Raw genomic sequence first — 13,136 nt, forward strand, 5'->3', positions numbered from 1 at the left:
ATCGACAATTGAAAGTATTTTTTGTTTTTGTTTTGCCAGTCCTGGGCCTTGGACTCAAGGCCTGAGCACTGTCCTTGGCTTCTTTCTGCTCAAGGCTAGCACTCTACTACTTGAGCCACAGCGCTACTTCTGGCCATTTTCTATATATGTGGTGCTCAAGTATACGAGTCAAGCACTCTTGCCACTAGGCCATATTCCCTGTATCAACAATTGAATAGGATCTTTTCTCCCCACATCTCCACCTGCATTTGCTGCTGTTTGAATTCTTGATGCTGGCCAATCTCAGTGGAGTGAGATGGAATCTCAATGTGTTGTTTTTTCTCTGAGAAGTCTCTAATTAGCTCCTTTGTCCTTTTTTTTTTATTAGGCTATTAATTTAAGGGGGTTAGTTTCTTAAGTTTCTTGTATATTTTGGATAGTAGGCCCCTGTCAGATATAAAGATTTCCCAGTTTGTTGACTGTGTTTTTTTTGTTTATTAGCTATGAACTTTACTGTGCAGAAACTTTTTAGTTTGATGAAATACCATTTGTCAAGTCTCTCTCCTAGTTGAGACACTGGACTTTCTTCAGAGAGTCCAAATAATTTTAATGTTTCTCCTACTCCTTGGAGTGTTTTTGGTAGGCCCTTGGTATATAGAGAAAATGCTATGGAACCTAGTTCTGGTAGCCTACTACTCTAATCCTAGCTAGAGTAGGAGAATGGCAGTTTGAGGAAACCCCAGAGTCAAAAGTCTGTTAGACCCCATTTCACCAGTGAAAAACAAGGCTTGTTAGTGTGTATCTGCCATCCCAGCTCGGTGGGGAGTGCAATTACATCCAGATTGATTTGGGCTAAAAGTGAGACCCATTTGAATGATAAACAAGGCACAAAGGACTGGGGCATTGTTCAAGTGGTAGAATGCCTGTTGAGAAGGAGCAAGTACCACCAAAAAAACATGTCATGGATATAAAAATCAGAATATTTAAGTCTGGAAATTCTTTCTAAATTAAAAAATGACATTTTCATAATTATATTTTGGTTTTCTTTTATTTATATTATAAATTAAATGACTATTAGTGGAAGTTATTATCATTCATATATATTTATTTAATGACCATTGATAATACTATTCTACATAGCCTATGCAAAGGAAGTACGGTTGTTAATAAAACAGAAAAAAGTGGATGTATATGCATTGATTAATAAATACAAGTACACACCACACAGGTAGATGTACATCACATATTTAAAAAGCTATGAAGAAAATAAAGCTAAAGGGATAGAGGGCTAAGGCAGTGGGAGATGGAATGGGGTCCTGCCCTTCTATATCATCTTCACACAAGATTATGAGGAGTGTTGATATTTGCTTAGACATTTACCAATTGAGGGAACAGTTGGGTGGGGAAGGTTGGAGGGCCAGGAAAAGTGAACACAGCAACTGTTCATGGCATTTAAAATCACAGCTCCTCCTCCCTCTCTTGGTCTAGTTCCTAAACGTCCTCCCATGTTCTGGTTTTTTAATTTCCCAAAGCACTTTCAATATATAATTTAATTTACCTCCTGTGTTTGCCTCTGTACTTCTTCCCACCACAGTAGAGAGCCTAACAGGAAAAGGTGCTCATTCCCATTGCATACCCTGTGTGACTTTACATCATGGGCTCATAGATTTTGTGTAGGGCCATGATTACATTAACTAGACATACAAAGGGGCCAGAGTAATATAATATATGGCTTTTTAGGCCATGGGAAAGACTTTGGATCTACTTCAATATGTGATAGGTGGGTAGAGAGTAGGAAAGTAGAATGATCAAATTCCATGATCAGAGATCTCATCAGGAGAGACACAGTACACATTCTCTAAGTGGTCTCAGTGCAAAAGCATATGCATATTTGTCTAGTGCATTCCTTAACAAAGTTTACAACTGATATATCCAACAGTGGTAGGGGGATGAAATGTTGAACTGGGGACTTGCCACAGAAGACAAGCACTAAACCTAGGTCTTGAATAAAATAGAAAAGAAAATTCTGTACAAAAGGATCCAATGTCTTATGCTAATTCAAGTTTTCATTTCTGAGAAACTTTGTAGTGGTAATCATAGTGGCTAAACTAATATGAATTTCCACCCCAACTGCATAAGATTTACTTTTTCACCTGTACTGCTGCATTCCATTAGGTATATATGTGTGTGTATATGTGCACACATATGAGTGTCTTTTGGTAGAACTAAAGTTTGAACCCAGGGCCTCGCTTATCCTAGACAAGTGTGCTACCACTTGAGCCATGCCCCAATCTTTCTTGCTTTAGTTTATATTTTAGATAAGGTATTGAACTTTTATCTAGTACTTGTCTTTGACCAGTACTTCCCACCTACATAGCTAGGATTATGGTCTGGTGTGACCACACCCAGCCTCTTCCCAGGAATAAACAAAATGAGGAGTACATTTAAGTCCAAGGTAAGAGGGAGAATGGAGCCTTGAGCCTATCTGACTCTATAGCATCCATGCCGTTAGCTATTATAAGAGGTGATTGATAATACTGCAATAAGAATTCAAGGCAATGTCCTATTCTTTGCACATAATCAATTCAACTCAAATTAATATTTATTTTGCATGACTGTGGCTGCCAGAGTAGATAGTGCTGTCCAAACCATTGTATTCACGATGCTGATGATGTGCCCTTTAGAGATTAAAGGAAAGTATTTGTAATAAGAATTTCCACATCTGTGATGAAATGTTAATATTTATGGTTTGCTCATTTATTTATATGCAATAAATGTCAAGTACAAGGAAAATAAATTGAGGAAGTTAATGTATGCCTGTAATTTCTCACAACATATTAAACAATTCTGTGTCTTCGTGGCCTCCTGATTACCAACTGCACAAAGGAGACTAGATATTGGTCTTCAGGGCGACTGTATTTCAAATTAAGAGAGTGTAATCTGGGATGTATTTAATAACAGTGTTGATACATGTAAATGAAAACTTACTGAGGTTATTTTATGTCAAAATTTTGCTTAACCCCTTTATTCTTTAGTTATAGGACTTAAAGAATAGACTGACCAAATTTCACAAACAAAAAAGGGGGTCCTATGACTTGGATTTAGAATTGAATATTGTCTAAAAAAACGTAATTCTACCAAGAAAAAAATTACAAATTTAGACACTCTAAAAGGAAATTTCATTGGTAGCAATCTTGAGCATAAGGATCAGTATTCCATTTTTCTGCCCATCATAGCACTAATAAAAAATGATGGTGCTTTTACACTACGTTGATGTAAGCAAAGGAGGATGCACAAGTTTAGAGACTGAGTCATTCAGTTCCCAAATTTCCCTTTCTCCATCCTACATACTTTTGTCCCTCCTTCCAACTTCCTGAGAATGTTTACAAACTCCTACCACCACATATCCAAGCATGTTACTCTCTACTAACAAAGTTGGTATCTTCTCTTCAAAGCCAATATATTTCTTGGTAGCTAGTCTCTTTCTTGGTAGATTCTGTTTGCTGTCACTTGATGGCATTGTTGTGGACTTTCACCATCATCATACATCACTTGTTTTTCCTTCTTTCCCAGAGCTCCTCCTTTAGCACATGAGTGTGTTCTTAGGTCGATCCTTTCTTTCTAGCCATCCACCCACTTCTTGGCTATCATTTGAAACAATATGCTAAAGCAAGATTTTATAAACATAGCATTTTGAATATAGTTCTCCCATTTATTTATACTTTGGTCAAGCTTTTAGTCTTCAATTCTGTAATGATGCCAACTTGTAGTTTTCTAGGCCAATGGACACATCTCTGCTCATTGCCACATATTGGATCCACATTTATCACAGGAATCTCAGGCCTCCTCCTACCTGGTCTTAATTGAATGTTATCAATTGCCTCTATGTATTTTCCATTGCTCTTCTACCAAGGTTATTATTGTGAATCTATTTAAGCATTAAACCTTACCAGTGGGGTTCTGGTGGCTCACACCTGTAATCCTAGCTACTTACAAGGCTGACATCATGATTCCAAGCCAGTCAGGCAAGAAAGTCCTTGAGATACTTACATATAATTAATCACTGGAAATCTGGAAGTGGCTCTGTGGCTCAAAGTCATAGAACACTACCCTTGAGTGTAAAAATCTCAGACACAGTGCCCAGGCCTTGAGTTCAAGCTCTTTGACAGATAAAAGAAAACAAACGAACAAACAACCTGTAACTATCCAATACTTCTTTCCATCTTTCATACTTTAACCCTTCAGCAAAGTTTAACAGTAGCATAACATTTAAAATAAACATGTGGTCAAGATATCAGGGCTTCTAAAAATCCTTTTTTTTGGAAACATCAATTAATTAATAAGATATTATTCAGTCCCTTTTCTTATTCTCAACTGAGTTACAAAACCCAAGTTAGATAAATGAAGTCCAACATGCAATTTTGATTTAGTCTGTGGATAGATAATCAGATGGACTAGATTACAAATGACTTTCCAACCTATGAGCAATGTGCTCTCAGACAAGTTGCTAAATTTCCCCAAATTCTAACTTCCTTCTACATCTTTCAAAATAAATATCTCCTTTTAAGGTATCACATGTTTGACATGTTGCATCATCTCATGAATTTTTGCTACTGAGTTATTGTTCTTAACACATTAGGAAAAGTTTATAACTGTTTTTGCCTTCCATAGAGAATTCTCAGAAAAAAGTAAAATTAAAGAGAAAATAATACATTGCTATCACAATAATAAAACATTACAAATTAAGTGAGCCAAAGATCACTTCAGTCTACCTCATAGTGTTACTGAATGTAATCTTTTAAATCATTCTAATCTTTAAAATACAATTCTGAATGTAATGTCCTTCCATCTAAATAACTGTTTTTTTTCTTTATAATGGTCCATATTCCGTAACTACCCTAATATTTTCTGAAAAGCTTTTGTATAGAATTGGTATGTCCTTTTCTCTTTTTTTTTCTTACATATTGTCAAAGTGATGTACAGAGAGGTTCCAGTTTCATACATTAGGACTTGGGTACATTTCTTGTACTGTTTGTAACCTCTTCCCTCACTTTCTATAACCATTTACATTTATTTCTTCTGAAATGATATGAGCATTATGCTTAGCATTTAGCAAAGCACATTAAAACATTGCCTTTGCTTTGTTTGAAGGGAATATATTTTTTATTTAGTGAGGTTTTCATTCCATTATTTTGTGAATATGTGCAGAAACATGAACTTATCTGTGTTTACATTAAGGCAAGTGGACATATACAGGTTTGCAAAGGAGTGTCTTGGAGTTTAAAAACACCCTATTAAGTTTTCTGTAAAATAGTTTCAACTAGTAGTCAGTGTTCTTTCCTTAAAGAAGGTAGTTTAGTAGTTAGAATATGGGTGTTTTTTTTACATTTTTCAATTAATTCATTGATTCACTAAACATGTTTGCCTACAGTTCTATAATGTAGCATGTAGTATACTCACCCAAAGTTTAAATGGCAGTCTTTCAACCTACTCATTGTAAGAGTCTGAGAAAAAGGACTTACTACATCATCCAGAGTATTGATGGAGTGAAATAAGGTAATTCATACTGATCTGTAACTCACAAAAAGAGAGAAACCAAATAGCCAGAAGTTGTAAACATTTCTCAACTACTACTAACCAGCTGTATGGATCACTAGAGTGATAAACCAGGAGGAATTCCATGTTTCTGTAATGTCCCACACATTTTATTACATTTAAAGACTTAGGTAAGAATTATGGTTTCTATCATGAAAAATTCCAAATTCTCTATGAACAACTGAGATAAAGTAACTCTTATACGGGATGTGATAGAACATATATGATAAATACATCATATGTTCTATCATTTTCTGTACATTCCTCAAAGAAATATTTTAATAAAATGCCAAATTATCTTTTCCTATTATGAATTTTTCTTAACATAATTCTACAGGAATTTGCATTGTTTTATTTACATTCATGTATCTACTATATTTTTATTAAATTCACAAAATCAACATTATTCTATCCTCTTTTTTCCCATTCTATTTAAATACATTTTAGTGGGTTTCATCATGCCATTTTCCTACAAATATAATGCATTCATATCATATTTGCTCGTTTCTTTTTCCCTGAAAAAATGCCTAATTATTTTAAAAAATGATAATGAACTTTATCATGAAAATCACATCATATAAGCAGATACAGTATATATGCAAGTAATCTTCATGGGTTTGTAGGCCCAATATATGGTGTGTGTGTGTGTGTGTGTGTGTGTGTGTGTGTGTGCGTGTGTGTGCGTGTGTGTGTGTATACACTCAGCAAGTACTTCAGGTGTTATAATAAGAACTTAAACTATGCCACACACTATATAATTCAGAGTGGTAGATAGGGGAAAACATCTCTATGAAGCTTCAATGCAATCACTTTTTTTTTTTTTTTGGTCAGTCATGGGGCTTGAACTTTGGGCCTGGGTGCTGTCCATGAGCTCTTCAGCTCAAGGCTAGTGCTTTACCACTTGAGTCACAGTGCCACTTCTGGTTTCCTGGTGTTTAATTGTCTCATGGACTTTCTTGCCCAGGCTGGCTTTGAACTGTGATCCTCAGATCTCAGCCTCCTGAGTAGCTAGGATTACAGTCGTGACCCACTGGCATCCTGCTTGCTATCAAATTTTTCTTTAACATTCTAATGTTTTTAATTTTTTATGTTAGTATGGGAGGAGTGGGGATTGAACTCAGGACCTTACCTTCTTGCTCAGCTTTTTCACTCAAATCTAATTAATCCTTTGCCACTTAAGCTAACCATATTTTTATGCAAATTATATAAAACCAGGTGGGTGTCATATTTTAGAATATGAAATTAGTCTCATCAACTAGCTTTTGTCTGTTAAAGGATGAGCTAGCAAGAGAAGGTGGGAAGAATGGTTTCAATTAGTAAATACATGCTTATTTAGCTTACATATGCCACCCATATGGATTTAGTAGGGTGCATTGTCCATATGGACTGCAAATTTTACTCCATCTGGCATGGCTTAGAGTTGAATGCATGCTGACAAAATTATTTGTTATTCTATATTGCTATGGTGCAAATAAGAGTGGTATCTCATTCTCCCTCCCATCCCTTCTCTTTTCCTTTTATTCTTCTTTCTTATTCTTTCACTGCTTCCTTTCCTCTTAAACATTTAACTGATGTGAGTAGGTTTTCCAGTTCATTCCTTTTGCTTCTCCAAGTTCCCATCACTGAAGCCAACTATTGAGCTTATAATTCAATGAACACAAATACTGCCAAATTGCTTATCATGAAACAGAATATACCTTACAACTACTTCTTACAACAAAATTATTTGGAAAATAATTATAATAATATGTAATATATAATTATAAAAATATTTGAGTTGTATTTGTATATTGACAGTATTTAAAATCAGAGGTTCTAAAGTATCATTTGCCTTTCTGTATATCTGAGCTGATAATACACATTTTAGAAGGTTTGAGAGCAAGTGTTCCCAGAGGAATAGATGCACAGAATAGCTTCTGGTAATTTTCTCCTTGAGTTTATTAAAAAGATGAATCTGGTTAAATTTTTTCTTTTATCTATTACTACAGAAGTATAATTGAGTCATCCTTTCAATTATTCACTTTCAATTGATTTCTGTAAAACATCAAGTGTTCGAGCAAACTTCTGGAGTTTATATTTAATTTTCTTCCCTTCACACATCCTGAGATTTTTTTTGGGGGGGGGGTGTTGGTCTCTTTAGCAGCTTAAATGAGCATAATATTTTATCTTCATAAAGTTGATGATGCCTGGAAACTGATGATTAATATCAACAGTATATTAAGCATTATTTTACATATAATATTGTACAATACATTTTATTTTCAAGTTAGTACATGACACCATAGTATTAGAAGTTCAAAGCAATTAAACTACAATGAAGTTTATTGACAACCTAAAATAAACTTAGAAAGCTCTTTGGCAACCTAAAGGAAGATGTCAAAATATACTACTAGTAAAAAGTTTGGAAATATGACTGTATGTTTTCAGATTGTGTGTGTGTGTGTGTGTGTGGTGTGTGTGTGTGTGTGTGTGTGTGTGTGTGTGTGTGTCTTGGTCAGTCCTGGGTTTTAAACTCAGAGCTGGCTATGAACTTTATTGTTCAAAGATAGTGTTCTACCACTTGAACCACAGCTCAAATTCCAGCTTTATGATGGCTATTGGATACAAGAGTGTCACTTACTTTCCTGTCTGAGCTGGCTTCCAACTACAATCCACAGATTACAGCCTTTGAGTAGCAAGGATTATAGGCATGAGCCATGGTCTCCTTGCCCCAGATCTATTTTTTTTTTCAGACAAGAATATTCTAGTTTTAGTGTATTGTCTAGAAATAGAGTATTTTAAAAATTTCACTTGGAAAATGTTTATGTTTAAATGTTGTATACAATTATGTATTTTGCAATTAACTTTTATTCCCTCAAATATATTCAACTGTATTTCCCAGTCATTCTATACCATCATATACTTATTTGAATGCTGATTGTTTCCTTTGGAACATCTTTCACTTTTATTAGGGCCATTTTGACAATCTCCCAGTAAAAGACTTTTGAATTGACACACTTGAGTTAATTTAGTATGTCTTTTTGCACTTAGTAAATTATGTTTGTTTGATTTGCTACATAAGTACCTATAGTTAATTGATATTTCACCACATTTAACTTGCTTTAAGGATCAAAATTGTACATTAAAATTTCTTTTAATATGATAAAGTGCAATAATTATCTAAATAAATAAGGATTTATCAAATTGTAGATATGCAACCATGACCTGCAGACAGTAGTAGTCAAATTAACAGCAGGTGATTAGGTCCTGATTCATGTACAGTTGAATAAATAAAATAATAAATGTTGAGAAGAGAAGAAGCAAGGGATACATTTTTCTGTTTTAGAATAATAACTGTTATTAAAAAGTTATTCTACTCCATTCAATAGCAATTTTTCATAAATACAATATAACATTCCAACATGCCAACATATTTTTATGTCTGACACATAGGTACTTACTTCTAGGCCTCCCTTCCCTTTTCAGCATTGTAGGTGGTGTATGTACATGAAAGTAACCAATCCACTCAGGTGAATTTGCTCATAAGATGAATTCCTTTGGATCTGGTTTAACCTATGGATCTTATAAATGAAAATTTTGAAAGTGTACGAGTTTTTCTTTCCAAATAGATCAAAAACTGTCCCTGAAAGTTATGTCTTTGTGTCTATCCTGGGTAGGAAGGGAGGGCAGAGACCCTGATTTGCAAATGGGAGAGAAGATATGGTTTGTCTTCTGTGCTGGAAAAATGACTGATAGTTTTCCTTTTTGTTTTCAATTATTTTCTTCTCAGTTTCTTTATATATATATATATATCAAACTGAATTATAGAGAGGTTACAGTTTCATACATTAGTCATTGGATACATTTCTTGTACTGTTTGTTACCTCGTCCCTCAGTTTCTTATTATCTGTATGATTACAACCCATCAGCATGATAGGGTTATTTGTACTGTTTCCAATAATAAACATATATTATTAACTTTAATTTTAACTTTAATGGAATTTATTGGAAGTCAATTTCTAAATTTAAAATTAAAGTTAACCATTTTCCTTCATTAATCAGTACATATATGTGAACTATATATTTGGATTTGCATATATTTTTAATTTCTCAATATTTGTTAAACTAACATGTTTTGACTAAGAAACTATTAAAATATTAAGTGAAAATTTCTTCTTAAAATTTAATATAATTCTACACCACGATACCTGGTGGCTTATACCTGTAAGCGTAGCTATTCAGGAGGTTGAGCAGAAACGTCCCATGAGACTCTTTTCTCAATTAACTACTCAAAAAGCAAAAGTGGCATTGTGGCTCAAAGTGGTAGAACACAAGCCTTGAGGAAATAAAGCTTAGGGACAGCGCTTAGGCCCTGAATTCAAGCATGACTAGTAAAATAATAGTAATACTACTACTAATAATATAACTCCAAATGACAGTTTATGAGGAAAGGACTTGTTTTTTTCTTTTTTAATGAAATGAGCCTGGCTTAGAAATCCTCTATATAACATTAAACTATGGAATTCTTCAAATTAATCCTATTAAGTTATACTAGCAACTTAGGTATTGAGAAACTGACCAACATTGAGACAATAGGAATTGCCAACATTTAAGTCATAGCTCAGGTGATAAAATCTGACTCTATACTGATATTAACAATTAAACACAGAAATATGAACAAAAAATAGTTTCTCCAAGACCTAGAGCTTAATTTCACCCCTAGTCCCTACTCTGTTGTGTGTTTAATAAGCTTAGTGACTAATTCCAAAGAAGAGGATAGCAGAAGGGAAAATGGCAACTGTACAAAATCCCAAACTAGTGAGTGTTCCCTTAGTCAAAATGAAGATTAAAATGATGAAGACATTAATGATGAGTCCACCTGTGTCCTCTCCATGTGTCCACCTGTAGCCTTAGTTTAACTGTGAGGAAACATCAGGAAAACATGCAAAATAGCAGAATAAGATTATGTGATACCCTGTAAGACTCTTCTAGTACTTTACAAGACTATCTGGATGATGAAAATAATTTCAAAATAAACAACAAAAATCAGTTGAATAACTATCACAGCCAAAGGTAAACAGAGAGTCATGAAAACCAAATAAAAGTGATACACTGGGTTAGAACAAGAAGAAAAACTTCACATGAAGGGGAAACCCAGTACTATCCAATAAGTCTGGAGTTGGGTTAATATACTAATGTCAGTTTCTTCACCTTTACTAATGTACCATAGAACGTAAAATATATTAATTATTGAGGAAACTAAATGGGAGCCATGTCAAAAAATAGTGTTTTTCTCTAAATGACAATTATTTTCAATATATAATATACTTAAAAATAAAATTATTTTTCTTCTCTAGTTAACATTGATTGTTAAATAAGTAAACTAATATACATAGTTTACCCAAATATAGGAACCCCATCCAAGAAATTTAGAGTCATTTTATTTCCTCCCCCTTGGTTTTACAAATCTGAAGTATAATTGGGAAATCTAAAGTAAAAATGGACAATAATTTAAGTATTAACAACACTCACTAGCCTTTTATAGTCTCTTTCGTTAAAGCAGGTGGCTCTTGGTCTTTGGTTATGAATAATTATGTCGTTAGATGCATTCGCAAAGATACATTTGGGGCTCATTCTGTTTTCTGTCTTCCTGAAGTCTCCACCTTTGAACCATGTGTAAATGGAACATTTATTTTTACCTCTAGAAGTTGTTGAGTCATCTGAATATGATCTTTTATACAGTCTGAATAATTTGTTAAAGACAGAAAAACAAGCATGATTTGCAAATCAACTCAATATTTACAACCAATAATTTTGAATCTTGAGTCCAAAATCCTCAGGCATCTAAAATATATTAATTAATAGCTTTGTGTACACATATGAAATAAGATTAATCAAGACAATTTTATAGCACTTGTTAAGGCCTTTTTGTCAAACTTAATGTTTCAGCTAAGGTAGAGGAAATGAGAGATTATGATTAAGTTTATATCATTTGCTTTACAATTCCTTTTGTCTCCGTGTTAGTCAGTTTCTCAGTACCTAAGTTGCTAGTATAACTTGATAGAATAAATTTGAAGATGTTCCATAGTTTAATGCTATATATTTATAAATCAGGATCATTTCATTAAAAAAGGAAAAACAAGTTCAGTGCCTTAAGAGTTCAGAGAAGTGAATTATATTTGCACACTTTATTTGCTAGCACTTTGACATATAAAGCCTTATAGAACTCTATATATTGCCCCTCAGAGTTCTTGCTTTTATATTATACTTCGAACAGAAATTATAAAATAATTATTTAAAAGGGTTTTAGAAACCAAAATTTATCTCATAGAGAAGCATAGGATTGACAAAGAGTCTCAGACATGCACAGAAATAACAGTGATAAAGCAATCATTTGCTACCAATGTAGCTTTTTAGCAGCAAGTGAAACATGCTTCAGGTTAGTCAGAAGAGGTCCCCTGAATTACACTGTGCATGCTTCCCTGAAATGAAACTGTATGTTATTGGTTAACCAGGATGTTTAGCATAATCACTCTGCTAGACTGTGGTGGAGGGAGGTGATTATCACTGAGAACAGATGGGCAGGTCCATAGCACTGCCAGATTCTGCACAAGCTCCATTTATCGTTGGTTCTTTTTTTCCCCCTTCTGTATTTTTAATTTTTTTTAAAGAATCATTGTATGTTTTAATGAACTAACAGCACAAAAGGTTGGTGGTTGATCCCCTTTCAGCTTAAATTTCAAATATAGAAGACAGATTCAAAATGCTATCACTGTGTATCTAAGAAGGATGGGACAGATTTCATTTTCCTCTCCAGTCTCTCTCAATGCATGCACGGATTTATCTCTACGCTAAGCTCTCTGCTCTGCATCTGTAGCTCCTTGTGGATTATATTGTCTCTGTGATCAGAAATGATTTTCTCGGATATGAACACCGTTTCTGGCTCCCCTAAAGTGCATCCTCCTAATGGGACCCGGTTTTACACTTTTCAAGTAAGTGTGCTTTACATGACTTCACTACTAAGGAACTTAATATATAGTGAAACTTTTAATAAAGAGAAATATAAAGAAAGGGAAGCTGAAAAGTGCGAAAAGGATAGGAGAGGATGCATGGAATGAATAATGTGCATGTGAATTTAATCTGTGTATGAATGTGAAAGAGAATGGCAGTAGTTCTCAGAGACTTCAAGCAAAATGCTAGTGAGCATTTTATTTTCTTTAGATGTTTAATATCCCCTAAAGTATTATCCTTGAAAGTTTATGGGATGTGTTGTGTCTCCTGATGTTATTTATGGCTCTAATATAGTGAACTTTGCCGTTACATTCCTCATGTATCACAGAGTAGAATTAAAAGACATTTCAGGTAACTTTACAAACTATGTCCTCCAGGCTAAGAAAAATGTGCTGTATTTCATATGCGTGGCTTAAGATAATTTTTGTAATTTAATTTTAAGCATTCCCAATGTGCAAGCAATTGGCAATACAAAAGGCTAAGTACCTTATTTAGTATGCTTTTTGGTTGGAAGTAGAGTAGAAACTCATTAAGATGGAAGATTTTCTGTGATATTAAATAGCCAAAATGAT

At 34.0% G+C, this 13,136-nt stretch overlaps 1 protein-coding gene across 27 annotated transcripts in view; it reads left to right on the forward strand.

Annotated features, from left to right (window-relative positions):
- The window catches only part of Ppfia2 (PTPRF interacting protein alpha 2), a 328,094-nt gene that overhangs the window by 91,813 nt on the left and 223,145 nt on the right, over positions 1-13,136 (forward strand). For 9 of the 27 annotated variants that reach the window (XM_048358857.1, XM_048358873.1, XM_048358896.1 and 6 more), the window contains exon 1: positions 12,465-12,545. The exons of 10 other annotated variants lie outside the window; for them this stretch is intronic. In XM_048358857.1, the coding sequence (XP_048214814.1) occupies positions 12,465-12,545 (81 nt within the window). Of the gene's footprint in view, positions 1-12,235; positions 12,546-13,136 lie in introns of those variants that run through there. 8 more of the 27 variants (XM_048358790.1, XM_048358827.1, XM_048358809.1 and 5 more) reach the window with 1 other exon arrangement.

This window comes from Perognathus longimembris, chromosome 1 (genome assembly GCF_023159225.1).
Source record: "Perognathus longimembris pacificus isolate PPM17 chromosome 1, ASM2315922v1, whole genome shotgun sequence".
NCBI classification, from domain to species: Eukaryota; Metazoa; Chordata; class Mammalia; order Rodentia; family Heteromyidae; genus Perognathus; species Perognathus longimembris.